The sequence below is a fragment of the Puma concolor genome, chromosome F2, assembly GCF_028749965.1.
Source record: "Puma concolor isolate L17-30 chromosome F2, mPumCon1.1.hap2, whole genome shotgun sequence".
In the NCBI taxonomy this organism is placed as follows: Eukaryota; Metazoa; Chordata; class Mammalia; order Carnivora; family Felidae; genus Puma; species Puma concolor.
In genome coordinates this window covers 9,938,658-9,962,690 of record NC_141684.1, presented here as the reverse complement: position 1 = coordinate 9,962,690, position 24,033 = coordinate 9,938,658, and the positions used below count along the sequence as shown (strand labels likewise).

At 48.9% G+C, this 24,033-nt stretch overlaps 1 protein-coding gene across 1 annotated transcript in view; it reads right to left on the bottom strand.

Annotated features, from left to right (window-relative positions):
* Positions 1-23,757, bottom strand: part of HHLA1 (HHLA1 neighbor of OC90) — a 36,485-nt gene extending 12,728 nt beyond the window's left edge. The window contains exons 1-12 of the mRNA XM_025923047.2: positions 23,679-23,757; positions 22,535-22,594; positions 19,242-19,301; positions 18,307-18,387; positions 17,224-17,307; positions 17,038-17,121; positions 11,279-11,362; positions 9,890-9,946; positions 9,693-9,785; positions 6,952-7,188; positions 3,723-3,962; positions 290-358 (exon numbers count right to left, since the gene is read on the bottom strand). Coding sequence (XP_025778832.1) covers positions 290-358; positions 3,723-3,962; positions 6,952-7,188; positions 9,693-9,785; positions 9,890-9,946; positions 11,279-11,362; positions 17,038-17,121; positions 17,224-17,307; positions 18,307-18,387; positions 19,242-19,301; positions 22,535-22,594; positions 23,679-23,757 — 1,228 coding nt within the window. The remainder of the gene's footprint in view (positions 1-289; positions 359-3,722; positions 3,963-6,951; positions 7,189-9,692; positions 9,786-9,889; positions 9,947-11,278; positions 11,363-17,037; positions 17,122-17,223; positions 17,308-18,306; positions 18,388-19,241; positions 19,302-22,534; positions 22,595-23,678) is intronic.
* Positions 23,758-24,033: the final 276 nt, after the last annotated feature.

The window sequence follows — 24,033 nt, the reverse complement described above, 5'->3', positions numbered from 1 at the left end:
AACTGGCCTTGGGTTATACACACAACCGAAGAATCATAGCACCTTCAGGATGAAAAGTTCTTGAAAGTTCTCTAGGGAAACTGTGGCCTAGAAAGAGGGAGTGCTTTACGCAAACCACAGGACCATTTCGTGACACAGCAAGACTCATAAAGCAGTTCTGCCCTTTTCCCGGGAGAACCAGTAAAGTACAGTGACCAGGTCAGTCAGCCTGCAGGCGATCCTGTCCTCTTGAGCCCCTGCCCCAAAGCCACACGGTGTTGGGTCTCTCTTCCCGGATGCACGGTCTTACCTGTTTGTGGGTATCTAGGGGCTGGTGCCTTGGTTGGATTCGGGGTCTGTGTGCCAGGGGTGAAGGTTCCTGGGAGGAAATGAGAGAGGGGTAAGCTCGTGGTTTTTGTTTTTGGAATTTTTCAAAAGTTTATTTGTTTATTTATTTATTTATTTTTCAACGTTTATTTATTTTTGGGACAGAGAGAGACAGAGCATGAACGGGGGAGGGGCAGAGAGAGAGGGAGACACAGAATCGGAAACAGGCTCCAGGCTCTGAGCCGTCAGCACAGAGCCCGACGCGGGGCTCGAACCCACGGACCGCGAGATCGTGACCTGAGCCGAAGCTGGATGCTTAACCAACCGACTGAGCCACCCAGGTGCCCCTAAAATAATTCCTATTTTTATTTTTTTTTATTTTTTTATTTTTTTTTCAACGTTTATTTATTTTTGGGACAGACAGAGACAGAGCATGAACGGGGGAGGGGCAGAGAGAGAGGGAGACACAGAATGGGAAACAGGCTCCAGGCTCCGAGCCATCCGCCCAGAGCCCGACGCGGGGCTCGAACTCCCGGACCGCGAGATCGTGACCTGGCTAAAGTCGGACGCTTAACCGACTGCGCCACCCAGGCGCCCCAAAAGTTTATTTATTTTGAGAGAGACAGAGAGAGAGAGAAGGGGGCAGGCAGAAAGAGAGGGAGAGAGACAGAATCCCAAGCGGGCTCCGTGTTGTCAGTGCAGAGCCCCATGCTGGGCTCGAACCCATGAAGCGTGAGATCATGACCTGAGCCGAGATGAAGAGCTGGACGCTTAACTGACTGACCCACCCAGGCGCCCCGAGCCTGTGTTTGATCTCGGGGTGCCCGATGGGGGGAAGAGGCCCTATGCCACAGGTCCTGCCCTAGTCGACCAGCGGTGGTTATTAAGCCAGGTACCTGGCAGGGCAGTAAGGATGCAGACCGGAGGAGGAGACAGAACTTGCAATGGCGGCACTCCCAGGGTAGAGGAGGAAACGGGCAGCGGATGCCATGGGGAAGCCGCCGATCCTGGCACGAAATGAAGAAGTGGATGGGACGGCAGTGGCGTGGCACGGGCCGCGTCCAAGCACCGCTGCTCCTGGGCGAAGCGGACGTGTTTTTCGCTCCTCTGCGTCCGGGCACACTCAGCGCATCTTCACCCTCAAGCATGGGCTCATCTCAACAGTTCTCTTGATCATGCTCATAAAGTCGTGTTGAAGGGCCACCTCGGGGCATGATCCTTGCGGTCAAGATCCTGGCCCCCGGCCAACCTGATAACACAGCCTCCTGGCAGGGGGTGAGGGAGGGGGAGATTTGTCAGGGGCGAGGCTGACCCACACCTGAGCAGCGAATGGGGGGCTGGGGACGGGTGACGTCTTCTCTGAGACCCAAGAAGTACAGTGGTTAGCGAGCAGATCGGGTCCATGGGCAGTCTTGCCATCTTCTCCAAGCGGGCCAACAGCTTTTTTGGATTCCTCTTCAATTACAGGGCTCCTACTCATCAGCTAAGCCCCTGAACCCGGAAGGCGTCAACTGATGCTTGCTACCGGGGCGTGTTTCTGTGCGGTTCTAGAAACCGAGCGGCTCTCGGCGCAACCCCAACACAGAGTTCACTAGTCTGTGATCGCTGGTTACAGTTGAACGAAAGGACCGCAGACTCGCAGGCGATCAGAGACGAAAGGGACCCAGGCGAGAGCAGAGGCATGCTCCGCTCTGGCGGTGTCCCGTTTGCCACTGCCCTTGGGGAAGCGCGTCTCCGGGGGCTGTGGCCATGCTGCGCTGTGGGTGCCGTGGGACCAGTTAGTAGGAGCTGCCATTGACTGGGTGGTGCCAGGGTGCTGTGTGCTGAGATCAACACCTCACCCGGGCCACCCGATCCAATCCTCACAGCCACTCTGAAAGCAGGTATCGCCTCCCCCGTTTTGAAGATGAAAAACCCAGGCCTCAGAGAGATCCAGAGAGCCGCCTAAGGACAGACAGCAGCAACGGTGGAATCAGGGTCCCAGCCCGGCTGTGTCTGAAATAAAGACCAGAGCGCATGGCCTCGGGCCGTGCTGGATGCTGGCATCCAGCTAGCCCAAACCAAAGGCGTTAGCTTTTAGTTTCCCTGTGCAATCATGTGAGGCGCTACTCCGATTACAGCTATCAAAATTGCGTTTCCGCGTCTGTTTGCGCAATTGCGATTTCGAGCCTCAAGTCGAGACTTGGCACTTTGGCCCTTTCTTACGAAATGTAGGTAGTTCGACACACTTTTCCTGAGTGCCTGCTGTGTTTCCTGAGAACTGGAGATTAAAGACTCAGGCCCTTGAGGAGAGTGTGGCCCAGAGGGAGGAAGGGCCAGTTAATGGACACTAAATACCAACGATGACTGTTATGACGTAGGGACTCTGGTGAGCGTGGATGGAGGGCCTTGGGCTGCAGGTTCCAGAGGAAGTGATTTCAAAAACAAATACAATAAAACTTATGCATTTGGTTAGAGGAGTAGAAAATATAGAAAATTCATGTCAGTGGAGTGAAAAAAAAATTAAAATCATAGCTACTTCCCGGTTATAGTCAAGGTTAATATGTGGTGAAGTTTTTTCAGTCTTATTTTGTTCTTTGTTCTATTTTCTGTGTATATTTATTACACACCCATAAAAACAAATACACGTAGAAATATAGAGTTGGGATCACATTTGACAATTTTTCTCTTGCTTTTGTTAGAACTCAGGCTTTCCTGATAGTAAAAATGATTACGTATTAATGTATATACAATTATATTTGTGTACATAAGTAATGAACATGCTACGTTACATTGCATATACAGCTTGTATATGTAATTAATGTAATAACATTAATACATAATAATACTCCACCAAAAAGGCAGTCGCATTCTGTGGAGTGAACAATGTTGGCTTTTACTGGTCACACGTTTCATGGACGGTGAAAGCCAGGGAAAAGAAGACATTGGAATGTGGGCACATAAAAGAGAGAGAATGTGGGAGATTCCTGCGAAGAAGGAGTTTTCATTCATTCATTCATTCGCTCACTCATCCAAGATGGGAAGAAAAGGGTTGGGGTAAAGAGAAGGAAGAGAGGGTTCACCTTACGATTATTAATTATGGTGCTAACTTATGGTTTATTACTTTTCTGTGTGTGCATTACATTTTAAAACTTTAGAAAATGTGGGGTGCCTGGGTGGCTCAGTCGGTGGAGCGTCCGACTTCGGCTCAGGTCGTGATCTCACCGTTCACGAGTTCGCGCCCCGCGTCGGGCTCTGTGCTGACAGCTCGGGGCCTGGAGCCTGCTTCCGATTCTGTGTCTCCCTCTGTCTCTGTCCCTCCCCCTCTCATACTCTCTCCCTCTCAAAAATAAACATAAGAAAATATAAAACAAATAAATATTTAGAAAATGTTTTAAAAACGGACAATGCTAACTTCAGTGAACATCCCCTCTTACCTGAGGCTGGGCTGGCCTGGGATGAGCTGCCCTGTGTGGACGCTGCCCCAACAGGTGGCCCAGAAAGGCTCCACGTGGTCATGGCCTCTGCAGGAGATGTGGGTGTGGAGGACGATGTTTCCCAGGGAGGCCCTCCGGGTGCTTTCTCACCCATGGTCTGAGCCCAGGGCACAGGTAGGTTGGAAGTCCACGCCTGACTGCTGGTTGTCACCCATGGAGTTCGGGTCGCCCTCCTGGTAGCTGCACATGGGGCAGTAACAGAAGACTTTTAATTCTTGACCATTTTGATTCAGATATAAAATTACCAAAACGTTGAAATGTTACCAAATGTAATGTGCATGCATAATACAGATGACCCAGGGACTTACGCTCTACCCTGACCTGGAATAAATGGACCACGGTAAGCTTTATTTTCCTAATTACCAACAGAAAGACACGTCCAGGGGCACCTGGCTAGCTCAGTAGAGCATGTGACTCGATCTCAGGGCTGTCAGTTCGAGCCCCACATTGGATGTAGAGATTGCTTAAAAATAAAATCTTGGGGCACCTGGGTGGCTCAATCGGTTGAGCGTCTGACTTCACCTCACGTCATGATGTTGTAGTTCGTGGGTTCGAGCCCCGTGTCGGGCTCTGTGCTGACAGCTCAGAGCCTGGAGCCTGCTTCAGATTCTGTGTCTCCCTCTCTGCCCTTCCCCTGCTCATACTCTGTCTCGCTCTGTCTCAAAAATAAACATTAAAAAAAATCTTTAAAAAAACGAGAAAGAAACCTGCAAATCCCTTGGACGTCCGAACAACCAGCTAAAGTGTGTGTTCGGGGGACAGTGGGTTCCCTCAAAATTCAGAGCACATTTCTCATCTCATGATAGAGGAAAGGTTAAGGGGTTTGAGGTAAGGAGACCTGGAGGGGAAATTCTGTTCCTGCCTCCTCCCCCCATGTTGTGAAATTTGGGACAAGTGACTTCACGTTGTTTTTTGGTGTTATCATAAAAATGGAGATGATGATAATGCTACTGATAACAATGCAATATCACGGCATTTGAGGAAGACCTTCTCTTCTCTTCTCTTCTCTTCTTTCTCTTCTCTTCTCTTCTCTTGGTGGCCTTTTAAACAATTGCTGGGGGTTCTCTCTTGCTCATTTCCATGATAGGAATTAAAATAACTTTTTTTCAAGTTTTTAAAAATAACCCGTTGGACGCCTGGGTGGCTCAGTTGGTTAAGCAGCCGACACGTGGTTTTGGCTCAGGTCATGATCTCACGGTTCGTGGGTTCGAGCCTTGCATCTGGCTCCCTGCTGACAGCATGGAGCCTGCTTGGGAGTCTCTGCCTCTCCCTCTTTCTCTGCCCCTCCCCTGCTCTCTCTCTCTTTCCCTCTCTCTCTCAAAATAAATAAACTTAAAAAACAAAACAAAAAACTCACCCCCTTGGAAAACTTTAACTCTATAAGTTAAGTTGGGAACAAATGCCATCTTGAAAATAACCCACTGGTGGCTCAGTGGGTTAAACATCCAACTTCGGCTCAGGTCATGATCTCACGGTTCGTGAGTTTGAGCCCCACGTTGGGCTCTGTGCTGACAGCTCAGAGCCTGGAGCCTGCTTTGGATTCTGTCTCCCTCTCTCTCTGCCTCTCCCCCGCTCACACTCTGCCTCTCTCCCTCTCCCCCGCCCAAAACTAAATGTACCTTTATTTTTTTTTTTTTTAATTTTTTTTTTCAACGTTTATTTATTTTTGGGACAGAGAGAGACAGAGCATGAACGGGGGAGGGGCAGAGAGAGGGAGACACAGAATCGGAAACAGGCTCCAGGCTCTGAGCCATCAGCCCAGAGCCTGACGCGGGGCTCGAACTCACGGACCGCGAGATCGTGACCTGGCTGAAGTCGGACGCTCAACCGACTGCGCCACCCAGGCGCCCCTAAATGTACCTTTAAAAAATTACAAATTTTTAAAAAAAATATTTAGATTTCTCATCCAGAACATGGTATATCACTTCCTTTATTTCACTCGATCTTAGCCAAAAGGCCGAGAAGTGATATCACATCATTTATTTAAATATGCATGTATTTCTCCCATTAAAGTTTTATAGTTTTTTCTTGTCTAAAACCCAGCACTTTTCCTGCTAGGCTTGTAGCTGAGTATTTTATGATTTTTCTTGCCACTAGCCATCACATCATTTTTAAAAAATATTATTCTAGGAAACTTTCTAATTATGGGTAATTGTCAAGATACTGGCTATGGTACTAACGACTTTCTGGTCGGTGAAGTTGATTGCTTTTCCTCATTCTTGTTTTCCTGCTTGCCTGACTCCCATCAGTTCTCACCTCCTCCCAGAAGCCCCTTCACTGGGCTCTCCAGGACAATAGCTCTTTGTAGGCTAGATGTAACTCTCAGTTCACATGCCTGTGTCTCCCTCCCTGGTTTGCGAGCTCAAGTACGAAATGAAACATTGATAGAGCTGCGTTTTCAACAGCCAGTCTGGAGTCTGGTAGTAAATACACGTCTTGATGAGTGGGTGGGAGAATGAATGAATGAATGAATCCTATGACTCCGGTCCCTTGTCGGAACTCACTGAGGCACTATTGGCTTTTAACGAAAGAGTTATCTCAGTTGTATCTTATTTCCAAATAGCACGAGCACGGCTTTTCATCTTCAGCGACACCAGTGATGGTGTCCACAGAGGTGGTGGGGAAGGAGGAACCCCCGACACGCCGTCTGTGGCAGATTTCCATGCTGGCATCATGTCGTTAACATATTCTTGGCATCATTATCCAGCCAGTTTTAAATCAGCCTAACGCTGCCATAAAAGTCCCCCATTTAGTGCTCATTTCAGGAGAGATATTGCTAAGTGCTTTGCCAAAATAAAAATACCTTATCCTTCAATGTGCTTCACTTATGTCAGATATTCTTACGATATGCTTATTGGGGGATGCTGGGTGAGAGGGATCAGGGAGACTTCTGTACTGTTTTTGCAACGCCTTGTGAGTCTTAAACTATTTCAGAATAAAAGCCATACACGTGAGGGTTAGCAGGACGTTATGCCAATGATATTTGCCGCTTTGGCTTGTCTGTATGGAATCCATACTGGCTCATGTCGCTCTCTTATTTAAGGGATGCTGAAAAAGAAAGAGGTCTCTGGAGAAGGGAGAAAGGAAGAACTTTATTTATTTACATGAGCCTAGGGGGACTAGGAGGGAGAAACAGGACGGGAGGGGAAAGGGAGAGAAAGCTTCTTACCCAAGGCTGGGGTTGGGGAGGCGCTGCCCCGCGTGGCCGCGGTCCTGGAGTGAAGCTCAGGAAGGCTTCCCGGGTTCTGGGTCTGCTCTCCCTTTGCAAGAGGAGTTGTCTCTGTCCAGGGAACAGTTCTCAGAGAGGACACTCTGGTGCTCTGGGCTCCGTGCGGGGGGCTTCTCCTTGGTAGTGTTTGCTGGCTTGTGGGTATGGGCATTGAAGTCACAGACGAGCCCTTGGTAGCTGTACGTGAAGGGAGATTGATAGTCAAGGGAAGCTTTCATATGGTTGACACTTTGGACACAGAACTGTCAAGCCCCTGAAAGGTCATTGGACAACAAATGTACTGAATGCCGAGTTTCGAACCTTACTTGGAACAGTACCCTATATCACCAAAGAGGAGGGTTTCTTTTTGAATGGCAAAGTAAGCTAAAATATCAACTTCCAAAAACACTGTGTGAGGAAGCACTGTGAACAGAATCAGATGGTGCCAGGCAGAAGCTTCTTGAAAGACAGGCTCTCACAGAGATGGCAGGAAGGCTCAATTCAGGGGGAAATCTACCCGGCCTCCTTGGGTGCTCCGTGGAGAAATGGAGGACGGGGCTCAAGTGTTAATTTTACCTTCTCTCTCCAGTTGGGAAGACTTGAGTGGTGGGGACGGCACGTTAGGATGACAGGCCCCCACTGGCCCATCGGGTCCCTTCTGGGTGGACGAAGGCCAACCTGCTCACTGGTGAGATTTCAGCCCCTGCTTGCCCCTTTAGCAGGTCATTGTGTATGGAACATCCTGTGCAGTGGTTAAGATGTGGCCCTGCAGCCTTATTTCTTCTCTCCTGCCTTACTTCTGGGCTCGGTAATACCCACATGCACCAGAGGCCCGGTCCTTGTTTCCAGATGAATTGGACTCATGGACTCATGGACTCCCAATCAAACCATCACTCAGCCAGGTGACTGACTGGCTATTGGGCACATCAACCTTGTAAATGTGAGTCCACTTGTATATATGTTCTCTCTTCCCAAGCATTTGTACTTTATAAAGGAGCACAAAGAAGACACACAGTTGAGACTGGGGTGGGAAGGTCGTGGAAGGACTCTAAAGAAGTGACATTCACTCAATCCTCAGATCTGTCCTCAGAGTCAAGTAGGAGAAGGGAACCCACCAAATGCCCATTTTATCCCCTTATCAAGCAGCCTCGCTCCACAAGAGATGAGCTTGCTTCCTCAGCATAACTAAGATAAATAAATGCAGCTACAAGATGTAAATCACGGCAGCCAACTCCAGTGGAACTGGAGATTTACTGTAAATTTCATTTCATGCCGAGAAACCCTGATGAAGAACCTACTATGTGCATGATACGTGCCAGGGGGAAGGGAGAGGGGAGGAAGATTGTGGGGTTGAAAAAGATTCGGTGTCTGCCATCAATGACCACTCAGGGAGCAGACACACATGGAAAGTCACCTGTGATCCAACCTGGAGTAACACAGAGTCCAAATGACGTACAAGCGCCATGGTGCAGAGTCATAGAGATAGAAGACAAATTTTGATTGGGAGATTTTTAGGAAGGGGGACGCAGCAGCTGAGCTGGGGATTGACAGATAAGTTGGGTGCTGAAATATGGAAAAGTGGGGAAAGAGTTCCAGGCTGAGCAAGGCAGCAGAGGCACGGGAGGTAGATGCCATCTGCAAGAAGAGGCAGGAATTTCAATGTCATTTGAACAGAAGATTCAAAGGAAGAGAGCAGATGAGGCTGAATATAATTCCAGAAAAACGTATACTCCAAGCTAAGCACTTTGGACCCTCTGATCTTGACTTAGTTCTGAGCAGTGAAGAGACAAAACCTAATCGTATTTCAAGACTATCACTCTTATGGCAGTAAATGGGTATTTTAATTTTTTTTTATGTTTATTTATTTCAGAGACAGAGAGAGACAGAGCATGAGCAGGGGAGGGGCAGAGAGAGAGGAAGACACAGAATCCGAAGCAGGCTCTAGGCTCTGAGCTGTCAGCACAGAGTCGACGCAGGGCTTGAACTCACAGACCACAAGATCATGACCTGAGCTGAAGTCGGACACTCAACCAGCTGAGCCACCCAGGCACCCCAATGAATGGATATTTTAAAGAAATAAGAGGCTGGGTCCAGGAAAACTGGCTCAGAGGCTATTCTAATTCAAAGGTAGATGGCAAGGACTGGAACTGAGATAATCACGGCAGCAGCTGATAATCTTGGAGGACCAGCCAGATTCAAGAAACGTCATTCAGCTAGAAGTGACAGTTAAGTGTAGGGACAAAGAAGGCTTAAAGGTGGTTCTAGAAAGGCCACCTGGTGCCAGGGAAAAGGCCAGCAGATGGCTAGGTGCTTTCAGAGGCGTAGAGGACAGTTGGGTAGCGGCTGAGTGTTATAGGGTGACAATGTCTAAACAAGGTCACAAATTCAATTACCTGCAAAAGCCAGGTAGTTAATATGAAAAAAAAAAAAAAAAAGCAAGGTAACGGAGCAGCGAGGGCTCTGGAAAAATGGAGAAAGGTGTCCCTTCTAATAAGAGGGATGGGGACAGCGGCTACTCAACTCCCGTTGTTTCTTGGTCACCAGATCTTCTTTTGTAAGAGAATCCAGAGATTACTTTTCTTTAATGGCCAAAACCTTTGATTTTAGCACAGTATAGCTAACCCGTGAGGGCAGAATTCAGTCTTCAGTCTGCTGGCTGCGCCCCTGGTCTGGAGACGACAGTAGGAGTCTGGGGGGTTCACACTCACCTGGACCACCAGGCATGCTGCTGGTAAATGTGTAGTTGATAACAGGAGATTTCTCTGCCACCTCCCAGAAGTCAGAAAGGTTCCGTCCTACAAAAACCACACCCACAGGATCAAATCTTGGGTTCACCTGCTGGAGGCTTCGGCTTGTGTCTCAGCTCAGAGAGCTTGTCAAAGAATGGCTGCTGGTTCACCTGACTTTCCTGTCATCATACAGATGAAGGTGCAGTCGGATTCATTTGTCTGACTCACTGGAAGACAAACAAGTACACAAGGCTTAGCAATGGTTCCGAAGCTTTAAGTCTTTGGCTGAAATGAAAATTAAGCTGGAAATCCCTAGCTCAGGATGTTATAGGAAAATAAGGATAACTCCATCCTTTTAAGGCAGCCCTGATTTTCTGGGGTTTTTTTTTGGGGGGGGGGCGTGCATTATAATATAATGGCTAAGGACACAGCCTCTGGGGTCAACTACCAGTGTTACAACATCAACGCTGCCATTTACCAGCTTTATGGCCATGAGCGAACTGCTTGACCTCTCTAGGACTCAGTTTACCCATCTTTAAAATGGTGAATATTTGAATTCCACACTCGCTTCTGTGGGCTTTCCAAATCCCCCAATCTCCATGGGATGGAAGGTTTTGTGTGAGTTTGGGTACGAAGTATGGTGCCTGGCAGATGGAGAAGCTCGGTAAATCGTCATAATAATAATAATTATCACTGGTAATGGGGGTCTCATTATTATATACATTAGCATAGGAAGCAAGAGCATGGGCTTTAGAGAGCCAGATTGCCTGGGTTAGAATTCCATTTCTGTAGAATAATCTTGGGCAAGACACTTGACCTCATACGCAATAGTTTCCTTACCCGTAAAGTGGGGATAAACATGTAGTTATTCCACAAGGTTGTAGTTAGGATCCAATGAGGGAAAACGTGGAAAGCCCTGGAAGAGTCCTTAGTGGCTAATGATATCTATTATGATTTCTCTTTCTGGCTCCCCACTGTTTCTAGCACAGTAATTGCTGCATGGTGCAGCACACCAGCCTTCTGATGAGTCCATGTGCGGGCAATTGACTAGAAATGTGCTTTGCACAGTGGGTCCCTGGGGGAATGTGAATTGCCTGGGGGTTACATGAGGCCATCTTGTGAAAGAGGCAGATCCTTCTCAGCTGTATGCCGGACATGGGCTTAGGCTGCATATAGATCGAATTCTACACTCTGAACCAACCTTGAGCAAAACAGGCAACCTCTCTAAATCCCCGTTTTCTCATCTTTGAAATGGGAGTGTAGCTATCCAGTAGAGGCTGTTTTCTTGAGTCTGCCTGGATTCCCCTAACTTTGAGCCTCGGACTCTTCCTCCAAGGTCTTCGATACCAGGAATAGCTCTGACTGAAAGATGGAGTCTTCAAATACTAGTGGTTGCAACTGGGCCACACTGATTGTCTAAATAAAATGCACACAGAGGTTCCAGGCAGCCCGGCCTGGGCCAGGGCTTGGGGCGGGGAGTCTACCAACTTTGATATACCCTTGATGGACGCCAATTCGCCGAATCTCCAATTTTTCAAGAGTTTTCAAGATGAACACACCTGAGAGGATTGAGGTTGACTTGAAAATCTCCGTGAGGTAGCTGGTAGAATTTCCAACGACGTCCACCAGCAGGGCCGTGAAATCTGCAAGAAGAATCGAGGAGGTTTACAGTTCCGATCCGGAGACTTGGGCGGAAAAGTGTAGTGTCTTTGGACTTTTCAGAGTAAATGTTACGAGTTTGATTTCGCTCCGTTTGTTGAGGGATGTTAACGATCATGCAGAGAAATATTACTAATTATAAAGATGTTTCAATTCCAGGAGAAAACTTGTGGATCCACCATCATTTCCCCTCCCACTGCCCTCTCCCTCCGAATCCCTCTATGCCAACACCAAACGTCTGTGGAAAAGCTGCATTACTGAATAATGGTTGTTCTCATTTGTGGTCCCCTATTATCTCATCAAATTGCTTTAGTATACCAAATCTATTCGACAGGAAGCGACCCCACAGTCAGGCAACAGGAATTTACATAATTTTGGATTTTCAAAAAGTGAGGTAAACGTTAATGGTGGGTTATAAAGAGACGGGAAGCCTATACAAAATAGAACCAGGGACTTCTGCTCCTGTGCCCACTTGTGAAGAATGCTGAGGGAGGAGGTTGGGAGAATGTCACATTTCAGGCTCCAAATCTTTGTGAACTTTCTCTCTGAGCAGGATTTGAACAGGGCCATTGCTTGACGCAGTGGGTGCCATTGACCAATGAAAGCTCCCGATACATGTGCAGGCAAAGCGCTGCGACTTCCTCTACTGTTCGCTTGTGGTTTTCCAGGATCCAGTGCACGTGTGGCTTCCAAAACGGGCATGAATTTTAGGAGCCCCAAACAGTAAGGGGGAAGCTTCTGGTGTCATCTGGATAATTTCCTGTCATGCTTTGGAAAACACTTCTTTTACTCAACGGGATTATGAGCTTCAGTGGGGGGGGGCAAGGTGACTTGAAAATATAGAACACAGAGGACTGAAAATGCGGAACCCGGAGCGGCGGGAAAATGTCACGTGACAACCAATGGAATGTACGGCCCACGAGGCCAAGAGGAGGCGGACATTCCTCTAAGGGAACCAGAACCATCGTGTGATCTTACCACACCTGCACAGTCACACGCTCAGTCTCCCAGAGGGGACAGGCGGTCGTACACAGATGCAGATGTGGCCACGCAGAAGAACACCTCCTTCCTGTGTCTCTTCAGACCAGCCTGTCCTTGGTCACGTTATGGAAAGTGAGGAAGGGTGGCATTTCATGACTCCTTCCATCCATTTCCTTCCTACTTCTTAAATGTCTTTTTTTATTAATTCAATTATACCATGAATATTTATTGACTGTTTGCAGGGTGTCAGACACCTGCTCGGGACTGAAGCATTGTGTGAGGCCCCATCTCTGCCCGCCTGAAGCTGAGATTCGTGGGAGAGAGAGACTCAGAGGCAGAGCAGTAAACGGCAATCTGCTACTACCATTGCATAGAAGCTAAGACCGGGGGTCTAGAGGCAGGACATCAAGGATGGAATCCAGGCGCTGCCCAAGTTTCGGAGAGATCATGGAACTTTCCCAAGGCGCCAGAGGATGTGGTGGAGCTTGAATTTGAACTGAGGTCTACGTTGGGCCAAAGCGCCCACTCTTCCCACTTTTCCCACCGCTGCTCGAGCAATCCCTTACTCAACACACTGCGCGAACTCTCCCTTCAGAATGGCTGTTTGCAATCCCCTTATTAGGCTTGGAAGAAAACCAGCTATCATTACCTCACCAATATTCTTTGTTTTGATGAAAATCTGAATCATCTAACTTAGTAGCCATGCCTCCAGATGAGTGATTTCTGACCACTTTCACATATATACAGAAAATAGGGGAAACAACCTTTTGCCTATCCCATTGGTAATGATTTAAGAATGTGACTTAATACTTCATGTCGGTAAGGGTGGGGGAAAAACATGCGCTTTCAAACGTGACTGGTAGGGGCCTAAACTCATGCAAGGTGTCTAGAGAACATTTTAGCAGTTTGAATCACTGCAAAATTGTTTCCCTGTCAAGGACGATATCCTCCAGCATAATTGGGCACGCACTCAAGCGATCGTACACAGGTACAGCGTTGTTGATAATCGTACAAACATGGGGGGATAAACTAAGTTTCTATCAAGAAGAGACAAATTAAGTCCCTTATGGTACATTCTTGCAACCAGTGCTATGAATTCATACGAAGGATGAGGCGTATTTATATTCATTGGAATAGGACGGTTTTTAAGACATACTGATTGGCTTAAAGGCGGATTATAATGCTACATAGAAAACATGGTAGATATGGAAGTTTTTCTCTCAATATCCATTCTCCCACCTTCCTTTAGCAAGAGAATATGAAATTTCAGTTGGGCACAACCGGGTTTAACGTAGCTTAAAAACGACATTTTTGAGCCTGTTTGCCTGGGGGGTGTGGCCATAGGGCTAAATTCTGGGCAACTGAATGTGGGAAGAAGCATGTGGAAGGTTTCCAGACTGTGAGTTTCTATAGTGGGCGGGCATGTCTTCAGTTCCTTTCTTCCTCTCCCTTGTTGCTGGGATGTGGATGCGGTGGCAAACCATCCTGGACTACGAGAACAAGGGCAATGCATCATGGGAGGCAGGGCAACAAGCTAGAAGGACCCTGGGCCCCCTACACCATCATACCATCAGAGCAGCCCTGGTGTATTTACCCAGATGGCCACACACAAAAGCTATTACCTTCTACCCCCTGTAAGCCACCTTGTTTCGGGGTCATTTGTCATACTAGCCTGGCTTATATTCTAAATAATATACAGAATGCAAAGTTGGATGGGTAGATGGATGGGGTAGGTGGGATGGCAGGCAGGTAGGCTAGATAACTAGCCGACAGATGGCTTAGGCAGGCAGGTTAGAGAGGTGGTTTAGACCACCTTGGGTAATGGGATTACCTATGGATGTTGGGACATCAGGTGTTTCTGATTAAAAAAAATTGAATGTTTTCATTTATTTTTGAGAGAAAGAGAGAGAAAGAGCACAAGTAGGGAAGGGGCAGAGAGAGAGAGACACAGAATGCAAAGCAGGCTCCAGGCTCTGAGCTGTCAGCACAAAGCCCAGCGCAGGGCTTGAACCCGTGAACCGTGAGATCATGACCTGAGCCGAAATCAAGAGTGAGCTGCTTAACCAACTGAGCCACCCAGGCACCCCTCTGATTTTTTTGATTATACTGTCCCTGCCATCTGACATTTTGACTTCATAATACATTATTTTCTTCAAAAATTTTTTTTCATTTAAGAGACAGCATGAGTGGGAGAGAGAGGCAGAGGGGAAGAGAGAGAGAGAGAGGGAGAGAGAGAGAGAGAGAGAGAGAGAGAGAGGCTTAAGCAGACTCCATGCTCAGCATGGGACCTGACAGGGGGCTCGATCCCACGACCCTGGGATCATGACCTGAGCCAAAATCAAGAGTTGGACCCTCAACCGATGGAGCCACCCAGGTGCCCCAATAGATTGTTTTCCAAATCAAGAAAATTTAAGCTGTTTTCATTTAGAGAAATAAAACAAATATGCAGCAAATACATCCTTACAGGAGGGCCTTAAGTCAGAGTTGAGGATATTCAAGAGAAAACAATCCGGGTCTGAAGATTATCCACAAATCCATCTTCCCTACAGATCCTGAGCAGTGACAAGATGCCAGCCTGTGCCCAGCCTCTCGTGGCACCGGTCTGGGGGGAGTGGGCATCAGCACATCGTAATGTGTCGGTCGTAAACCTTGTAAAAATCTCTGTGGCTTACAGGAGGAGCCATATGCTATTTTATCAGTGGTGAGGTTCCAGGGATCAATTCTTTTCAAATCATCATTTCAGGTATAGGGAAATATGCTTTGGCTCGCCAGGTAGAAGTAGAAACTCTTTCCTGGCGGGGGCACTGGCTCCAGGCTCCGAGCTGTCAGAGCAGAGCCTGATGCGGGACTCGAGCTCACGGACCACAGATCGTGACCTGAGCTGAAGTCAGACGTTTAACTGACTGAGCCACCCAGGCACTCCCCTACGGTCTCTTTTTTTAATCAACAACCAAAGAGATCCTTTTAAAAACGTAAGTTAGATCATATCACTCTTCTGTGTGGACAATCACATTGGCTTCCTTCTTTTTTTTTTAAGTTTATTTATTTATTTGGGGGAGGAGGAAGGCAGAGAGAGAGAGAGGGAGAGAGAGAATCCCAAGCAGGCTCCACACTGTCGGCGAAGAGCCGGATGTGGGGCTCGACCTCACGAACTGTGGGATCGTGACCTGAGCCGAATCAAGAGTCAGCCGCCTGCCCAACTGAGCCACCCAGGCGCCCCCACATTGGCTTCCTTCTTATTCAGGGTGAGAATCCAAATCCTCGCAGTGGACTATAAACTTCTACTCGATCCCCAATACCCTCCCTGCTTTGCCCCCGCAACCTTGAGCTCATTTCCCATGACTGTCGGCGCTGGCTTGCCTGCTCCAGCCATGCTGGCCTCTCCAGTCCTCGCCCCGCTGTCTGGGCTTTTGCCTGGAACTCTCAGTCCCCGGATACCACAGGGTTGTCCCTCCACTTCCTGCCTCCTTAGCAAGGACTTTTCTGACCACGCTACACACCGCAGCTGAGCCCATTACCACTTCCCTCCTCACCCTGTCCCCTGCTTTATTGTTCTCACGGTCATGCCATCGGCCAACATACCAGGTGTTTTTGGTGTATCCATTGACTCTCTGTCCCTTCCTATAGAGCCCAAGTTCATGAGAGCAGGGGGTGTGCGCCTGCTTTGCTCAGTGGGGGCCCTCACACCCAGAAGAGGGTCTGGCTAACAACATGCGCCCAGTAAAGAATCACTAGATGGGCGAATGAGCATTGAGAGAGTAATTCTCAGTTTCACCTTGCAGGATTCTCTAAACAGAAGGAACACCGAATAGTTTTACATTTCAATTATAAAAGTAATACGTGAATATACTCGCATTGAAAAAAAAAAAAAAAAAAGACCAGATGAATCCAAGCCCCCTTAATCAACCCTCTTCTGCTGCAAAACACGCAACACAATCTTCTTTCATGGGGTAACCACTTGCCTGGCATCCAGGTATGTGTCTCTTCACCAATGACAGTGTATTCTATGCATTATTTTGTAACTCTCTTTTTCTAACTAAAAATGTCACAGAGGCGCGCCTGGGTGGCTCAGTCGGTTAACTGCCCGACTCTCGATTTGGGCTCAGGTCAAGACCTCACAGTTCGTGGGTTCGAGCCCTGCATCAGGCTCTGTGCTGACAGTGCAGAGCCTGCTTGGGATTCTCTCTGTCCCTCTCTCTCTGCCCCTGCCCTACACACTCTCTCTCTGTCTCTCAAAATAAAGAAAGGAAGAAAACTTAAAAAAAAAAAAAGAAAAAAAATATCATGGAAATGTTTCCATACATGGGCCAAATCTGGCCACACCCATTCATTTATGCAATGCCTATGGCTGTTTCCCAAAGTTTAATTATACACGCAACTAACCATTTTTCTAATGATACGTAGGTATGTTGTTCTCCATTTTTTCTCTTAAAACAACGCAGCATGAACATTTTGTTCTTGCCCGTTTGTTCAGTCATACCTATTTCTCTAAGATAAAAACCAAGGAAAGCACTTTCTGTGACAGTGAAGTGTGCACACGTTTAAGCATAATAGATATTACTGTCTTATTTCACTCCAGGGAGAAAGGAAGTTAATTCAAACTCATCTGAAAGGGCACAAGCGACATCAGGAAAGCTGCAAGCCTGGGGGGTGGGGTGGGGGGAGTGGTTCCACCCACCTGATAAGTCATTGGTCCGGTTGTTCAGACAGTAACAGTACCGGGTGGGGAACCTGGCGGGGTCCACAGCCTTCAGGTTAGAAACTGTGAAGAGACACGATCCACACGTCAATCCTGAGACAGAACCTGGCCCTGCCGGCCGGTCGCTCACCATCACCTCCGCCCAGCAGAGCCGGGGGCACTTACTGTTGTAAATGGCCACGGAAAACTTGTGGAAGGCCACGGAACTGTAGGAGGTGATGCTTAGCAGGGAGAAGAACTTCTTCGTATCTGCCAGAGACAGTGAGATAAAGAAGTCAAATGCCTACTGACAATAAGAATACTACCAATTAGTAAATAGATAAGAGAAATTAAAAAGATGATGAGGGGCGCCTGGGTGGCTCAGTCGGTGAAGCGTCTGACTTCGGCTCAGGCCATGATCTCTCGGTCTGTGAGTTCAAGCCCCGCGTTGGGCTCTGGGCTGACAGCTCAGAGCCTGGAGCCTGCTTCGGATTCTGCGTCTCCCTCTCTGCCCCCCCCCCCCCCCGCCCCCCTGCTCACACTCTCTCTTTCTCTCTCTCTCTCTCTCTCAAAAATAAAATACACATTAAAAATTTTTTAAAAAAAGGATGGTGAGCAAATAAAAATAAATGACAAAAATATACAATAAAGGAACAAAAATGGAAGTTAATGCGCAAAATTGAATATAAGCAAAACCCAAATTGCAGAAGGACCTGTCCCTTGGCTGTGTTTCCGATCTGTCCCTAAGCCCTGGTGGCTCTCTCGCAGGGCAGGTGTGATTAGAAATGTCTGTCCGGGTGCCATGTCTGGGGTGCAGCTCGCTCTCAAGATGTTGGCCAGCCTCCTACTTCATGTGGATGTTTTCAATCTCATCAGGGGTCTGGGAGGACACCACGCCTTCCATCTGAGCAGGGAGGAGCCGGCATGCAGAGATGTGACTTGTCTTGCCCAGACTGCAGACCTTCCAGAAGGGAAGTGGGCGCAAGACCAACGTGTGCCTGGACCGGGTTTTTTAAAAAGGTTATCCTTAAAAAAAATTTTTTTTGAATGTTTGTTTATTTTGAGAGAGAGAGAGAGAGAGAAAGAGAGAGAGTGCAAGTGGGGGAGGGACAGAGAGAGAGGGAGAGAGAATCCCAAGCAGGATCCACCTGCCAGCCTGGAGCCTGATGCGGGACTCGAAATCACGCACCGTGAGGTCATGACCTGCGCCGAAATCAAGAGTCAGATGCTCAACCCACAGAGCCACCCGGGGGCCCCGACAAAGGTTACCTTTTAAAGCTCTGCTCAGCATCCCGTTCACCAGCTCTGTCAGGTTCAGCGCGGACAGATCGACTGACCTTGCGGGCAGTTCTAGAAGAGATTTGCAGATACTGTCACCAGCAGGCTTTTTTCGACAACGGAAGTTCCCCGATGCCGACATTCAGGCACCTGTGCCTCGTCTTTGGACGTTTCCGGAGCTCATCCCCACTGCCAGGCACATGGAGTCCGGAGATAAAAGGCAGTTCTCGTCCTCAGGAGGTGACAGCCAGCGGCATACATCATGACAAGTTAGAGAAGACAAGTCCCCGTGAAGGACGGGAGCGCTCCCTTTGTGAATAATTTATCTCTGCATTTGGGGACAGTAGAGATCGGTGGCGGATGCCCACGCGTGATGGGAAGCCCACGGAAATGGCAAGGTTTCTCAACCCCACTGCGTTTGGAACTGACTACGTGGTCGAACAGACGATGCCCTGGCTGGGCACCTGGCATCACTCGGAGAAAAACGTTTGGTTTTATTTATTTATTTTTTTGATTCTGCTATTCTGATGCTCGGACTCCCTCTTCGGAGATCCGGATCTAACAGGTCTGGGACGCGGCCCAGACATCCGCACCAAAATCAATCAACCAGTGGGTCACTCCCCCAGATATTGGGAGTGTGCAGCTGAGTGGAGAGACCTTGCCAGGTTAAGACCCGCCCCTCGCAGGCTCTTTCCTGAAGATTCGGGATAGCAGTAGACGAGGCGGAAAGAGTGGTTAATGCGCCTCTTTATATTTTCACTAACGAGGTGGTTCTCAGTGCTTAATGCTTGGATAATTGTGTGGATCTCGCAATCTGCAGACTGAGGCTGTGGGGATTATGAGTGGGGGTCTGGAGACGTGGGGGCGGGGAGGGGGCTCCCTTAGCCGGCCCGCCCACGGAGCCCCGGAGGGAGGAAGGGACTCACCTGTGGTGTCGAGAAAAGCCACCCCCTTTTCCTTCCTCTCTTCTCCTCCAAGGCCAGACACTGGGGAGAGAAAGACTTCAGGGGAGACACGTCGCTGGAAGAGACTTAGGGGCCTCGGCGCAGGGGCCTTGGGCTTAGAGAAGGGTGGAATCACCTGCCGTGTGAGAAGGCAGACTCCCCCCCCCCCCCCCCCCCAATACTCGAGTCTCCTTAGGCCGACCTTGGCCTAGAAATTCACATTTTAATAAACAGGCAGGTGATCCCCAGGCAGGGGGCCTAATCTACCCCACCCCTTTATGGATCAGGAAGCTGAGGCTCAGAGTGGAGAAGAAGCTTGCCTAAACAAGAGAGCCCAGAACCTGTTTCCTAAGAGCTGCAGACAAGTGGCCTTGTCATGAGAGCAGGCCACTGGCCTGCTCGGTGAAGTTCGTGCTAGCGAAGAAAACGTCACAGGAAATCTTGAAATGCCTAAGCGTACATTCATTCTTTATTCATTCAACAAACACTCACTGAGGGCCATGCAATCATGCTGGGAGTTGAGAGAGAGGGAGAGAGAGAGAGAGAGAGACAGGTCTCCGCCTCTGTGGGGTTTGCTGTCTGTGCCCCGGGCAGGAGGAGGGTAATCACACGTGAGGGGCAGCAGACGGGGCCCAGCAGGATGCCACGAGCTCCTCCCTCAGGACGCCTGGCCTGGTCTAGGGGGCACTCTCGAGAGGGACTCTCTGTGGAAGTGGCTGGAAAGCCGTGACCTGAAGGATCGGTGGTTTGGGGTTAGGTGGCATTACGAACATATCGGATTTGTTTCTAATATTGTCGGAATGATTATGTTTCGTGTTACATTCCGGGAGGGGTGCTTTATGCCCATTTTATAGATGGAAAAACCAAGGCACAGACAGGCTGAAAACCAAGTTCCAGACCTACAGAGCAAGTCAGGATTCAAGGCTGGCTTAGTTACCCGTCGTGCCAAGGACAGCTGTCTCTTTTTCCTTTTGAATGTCTTTGTCTCCAGACACTGAAATAAAAGTTCTCATGAACGAAACAGGATTGTGGAAAAGCAGCCGTGCACAATTCGTAACATCCTTTGCAAGTATCTTGTCCGACATTCCCTTTGAAGGATGGGGAAATTGAGGCCCAGGAAAGCGACGTGATGTATGTAGTTATACCCCGTACCTGACCAGTGGCCCTGTTTCCTCTTTCCCTTTGCCTCTGGCAACCCCCTTTCTACTCTCTGCGTGTAGGAGTGACGATTTTAGATACCTCCTAGAAGAAGAGGCATCATGTAGTATTCGTCCTTCTGTGACTGGCTTCACGTAGCATAACGCCCTCCAGGACCATCCATCATGTATATGGCAAGATTATCTTCCTTTTTAAGGCTGCATGATGTTTCACTGAATGGACATACCGCATTTTCTTTATCCGTTCATCCACAGGACGAATGTTTTGGGGTGTTCCCTGGCTCTTCAACCAAGCTTTTAACCAAGCTTCCTGGTTAACTACTGGAGCGTTGAGGTCAGAGGCAGGTGGGGTCCACGGGTCCCCTTCCGTACACACGGTTACTGGGGGGAGTGGGTGACGTGACGACAGTAGGAACTCTGAGACAGACATTTGCGATCAAGCAGGTGAAGAGCTGGCACACGGCCTGCTCTCCCGTCTGGCGCTCTGAAGGGCACTCCACCTGAAGAGTCTACAGGAAGCCGCCCCAGTGACAATTGTGGCAGCCGCCGACCTCGCCTGTGACCTGGCCGGGAAGGACAGAGAGACCTCCGTGCCGGTGAGGGATTGGAGCTCCAGGCCACAGGGGTGCTACAGGCTGTGAGGCTGGCCGGCCCTGTGCAAACTTTCCTACCCGAGAACCCTCCCCGAACACCACTCCTCCCACCAAGGAGACATTATGTCCATCATTCCTTTGTGTAATTGCACACCTGTGGGTGGATTCTGATAACAGTATTTGACGCGTGAACGAAACACCCCGGAGGCACACACTTCTGAATAGGATGCCGTACAGAAGCATTTCTCAAATAAATGGCCAGACAGACAATAGAAAGGGACTGTTCCCTTTGCGGATGAAAAGACCACCTTAGCGGTATCTGTAAGAGAGAAAGTGTTGGTAGTTTTCATATTTTTTGCGTGCTTACTAGTTTAACCACGGTTCATCCTTTATGATTACCTGTGGAGCACGAATTGTCCCCATTTGAAGAGGAGAAAACTGACGGCTCAAATAAGGAAAATGTTTATCGACAATTAACCTGCGTATGCACCAGAGATCGGTACCACTCGTGTCCTCTGGGGAAGGGAAGCGCTTGGCTGGGGACCATTTTCACTTCGTACACTTTTGTTCCTTTTGCGTTTTTGCATCTGGAACCACACGAATGCACTAATTAAAACTAAGTAAAATTACGGGGTGTCTGGGTGGCTCAGTTGGTTAAGTAAGAGTCTGGCTCTTGGTTTTGGCTCCGGTCATGATCCCACAGTTTGTGCCTTAGTTTGAGCCGCGCATCGGGCTCTGCGTTGACAAGGAGGAACCTCCTTGGGATTCTTTCTCTCCCTCTCTCTCTGCCCTTCCCCTGCTTCAGCTCTCTCTCTCTCGTTCTCTCAAAATAAACGAATAAATAGGGGTGTCTGGTTGGCTCAGTCGGTTAAGCATCCGACTTGGCTCAGCTCATAATCTCGCGGTCTGTGAGTTCGAGCCCCGTGTCAGGTTCTGTGCTGACAGCTTGGAGCCTGGAGCCCGTTTCAGATTCTGTGTCTCCCTCTCTCTGCCCCTCCCTCACTCATGCTCTGTCTCTCTCTCTCTCACTAAAAAAAGTAAATAAATCAAAATTTAAAAAATAAAGAGTAATTCCCCCGCTGTGTGCCCCCACCCCCATTATCCTGCTTGTTTGCCAACAGATTGGAAAAGGCAGCCAGGCCCCTGCCTCCTGTGTGCTCCTTATGTTGCAATGCATCCACGGTCGTGCTGCAGAGCAGATTTTGCACCACCAAAAAGAAAAAAAGAAAAAGAAGAGGCAAGGAAAGAGGAATTTATTGCAAAAATGGGGATAGCCCATGACAATGCCTCCCATTGCAAAATCGTCCATTGCTGATCGAGCGAGGTGATCTTTGTGGATTTAATAAGATCACGGGAATCCAGGGGTCCCAAGAGCCATAGAGCAAGCACAACTGTCAGGAACTCTTACTATGACAGTTAACGCTTAAGCTGCAGACGCAAGCCCCGTCTTACAGATAGGAACAGTGAGGCTCGGAGAAGCCAAGGAGTTTGAGAATGAGCGGGGCAGGCACACCCGCCCGTTTACCTGTTGGAGGAAGGAGGGTCATCACCTTTTCCTTCTTGGCTTCTCCTTTCACAGCAGACACTAAAATAAAAGAGCGCTCATCAGAGAAACTATAACCCAGGCTTGACACGAGAAAGAATTGGATCCAACACGCTCATCTTAAAGATGAGAAGACTATGATCGGAAACGGCGAAGTGCCTTGCTTAACATGCCACGTGTAGTTGGCTCTTTGAGTTCAGTCACTGCGTATTTATTGATCGACTGTGACCATGTTACGTAGCAGCTGGACTTTAATAAGCTTTGCGTGTGTTGGGTGCCGGGGATACCATGATGAACAAGCGAGTGCAGACTGCATCCTTGTGGTGCTTATAGTCTAGTCAGGAAGGCCGACGTAAAGGAAAAGAAGACTCAAAGATATTACGATGAATGACGCGGAATGCTTTGAAGAGCGCCTTGAGGGTGTGTAACAGGGAGCCCGATTCATCTCAGTGGTCTGAAAGCTCTCCCTGGCAGGTGATGTGCGGCTGAAGGGTGAATAGTATTTGAGTAGAATGTAACTGGCTGGGGGGGGGGGGTCGGCAGAGTGTAGATGACAGTGTGTGTGCCAGGGGACGCGGTGGGCACGAGCACGACTTTAAAGAACTGAGCGAAAGCCAGCGCTGAGGCGGGGCATCGTAGGAACCGGGGATGGCAAGGTGGGCAGGGTCGTGTAGACTATGCGGAGGACTTGGGGTACGCTCCAGAGAGAAGTAGGAAGTCACTGAATAACTTGGGGCAGGTGAAATGAGGGAGGAGCCTGGGAGGTGACTTGCCGAGAGTTGTGAAAAGATCGCCCAGGCTGGTGAGTGGAGAATAGGTCATGGTGAGACAGGAGGAGAAGCAGGGGCTGATTTAGAAAGCTCCCTTCATGGTCCAGGAAAGAGAGGACAGTGGTTTGGACAAGAGGCGTAACAGTGGCGGGGGAGATAATGCTGTTGCGCAACAGAGACTCTGGTGCAGGAAGTCAGAGGGCAAAACCAGACATGGGGAATTCATCATCGCCGTTTCGATGGGACTCATTTAGGATTCTGGCCGGACATGTTAGCTGCTGTCATTCTCCAAAGCCCAGTGAAAACCCAGACTCGGCATATAGAACAGGCACTTCTTGAACTCAGACCGGACCCACCTGTGTTCCAAAGGGACAGAATGCACGTGAGGCCCACGCACAGCCTCACCGGAGGACCGGGTCCCGGGAAGCCCGGCATGTCTGGAAGCAGGCGAGGAGGCCCCTGGAGGAAACAGGTTGGGTTACTAAGCACACTGATGCAGAATATCCTTAAGAAAACCGCCTGGGCAGTCATCAGAAACAACCCGCAGAAGGCTCTGAATCGTTCGGATTAGGTTAGGTTATGCTGCGGTAACAGATGAACTCCATAACCTCATCGGGTTGAATGGGGCAACAGAAATCGATTTCTTGTCTATGTCAATACTCGCTGCACGTTGGTGACGAGCTCTGCTCCACAGTCCCTCGGGGAGCTTCA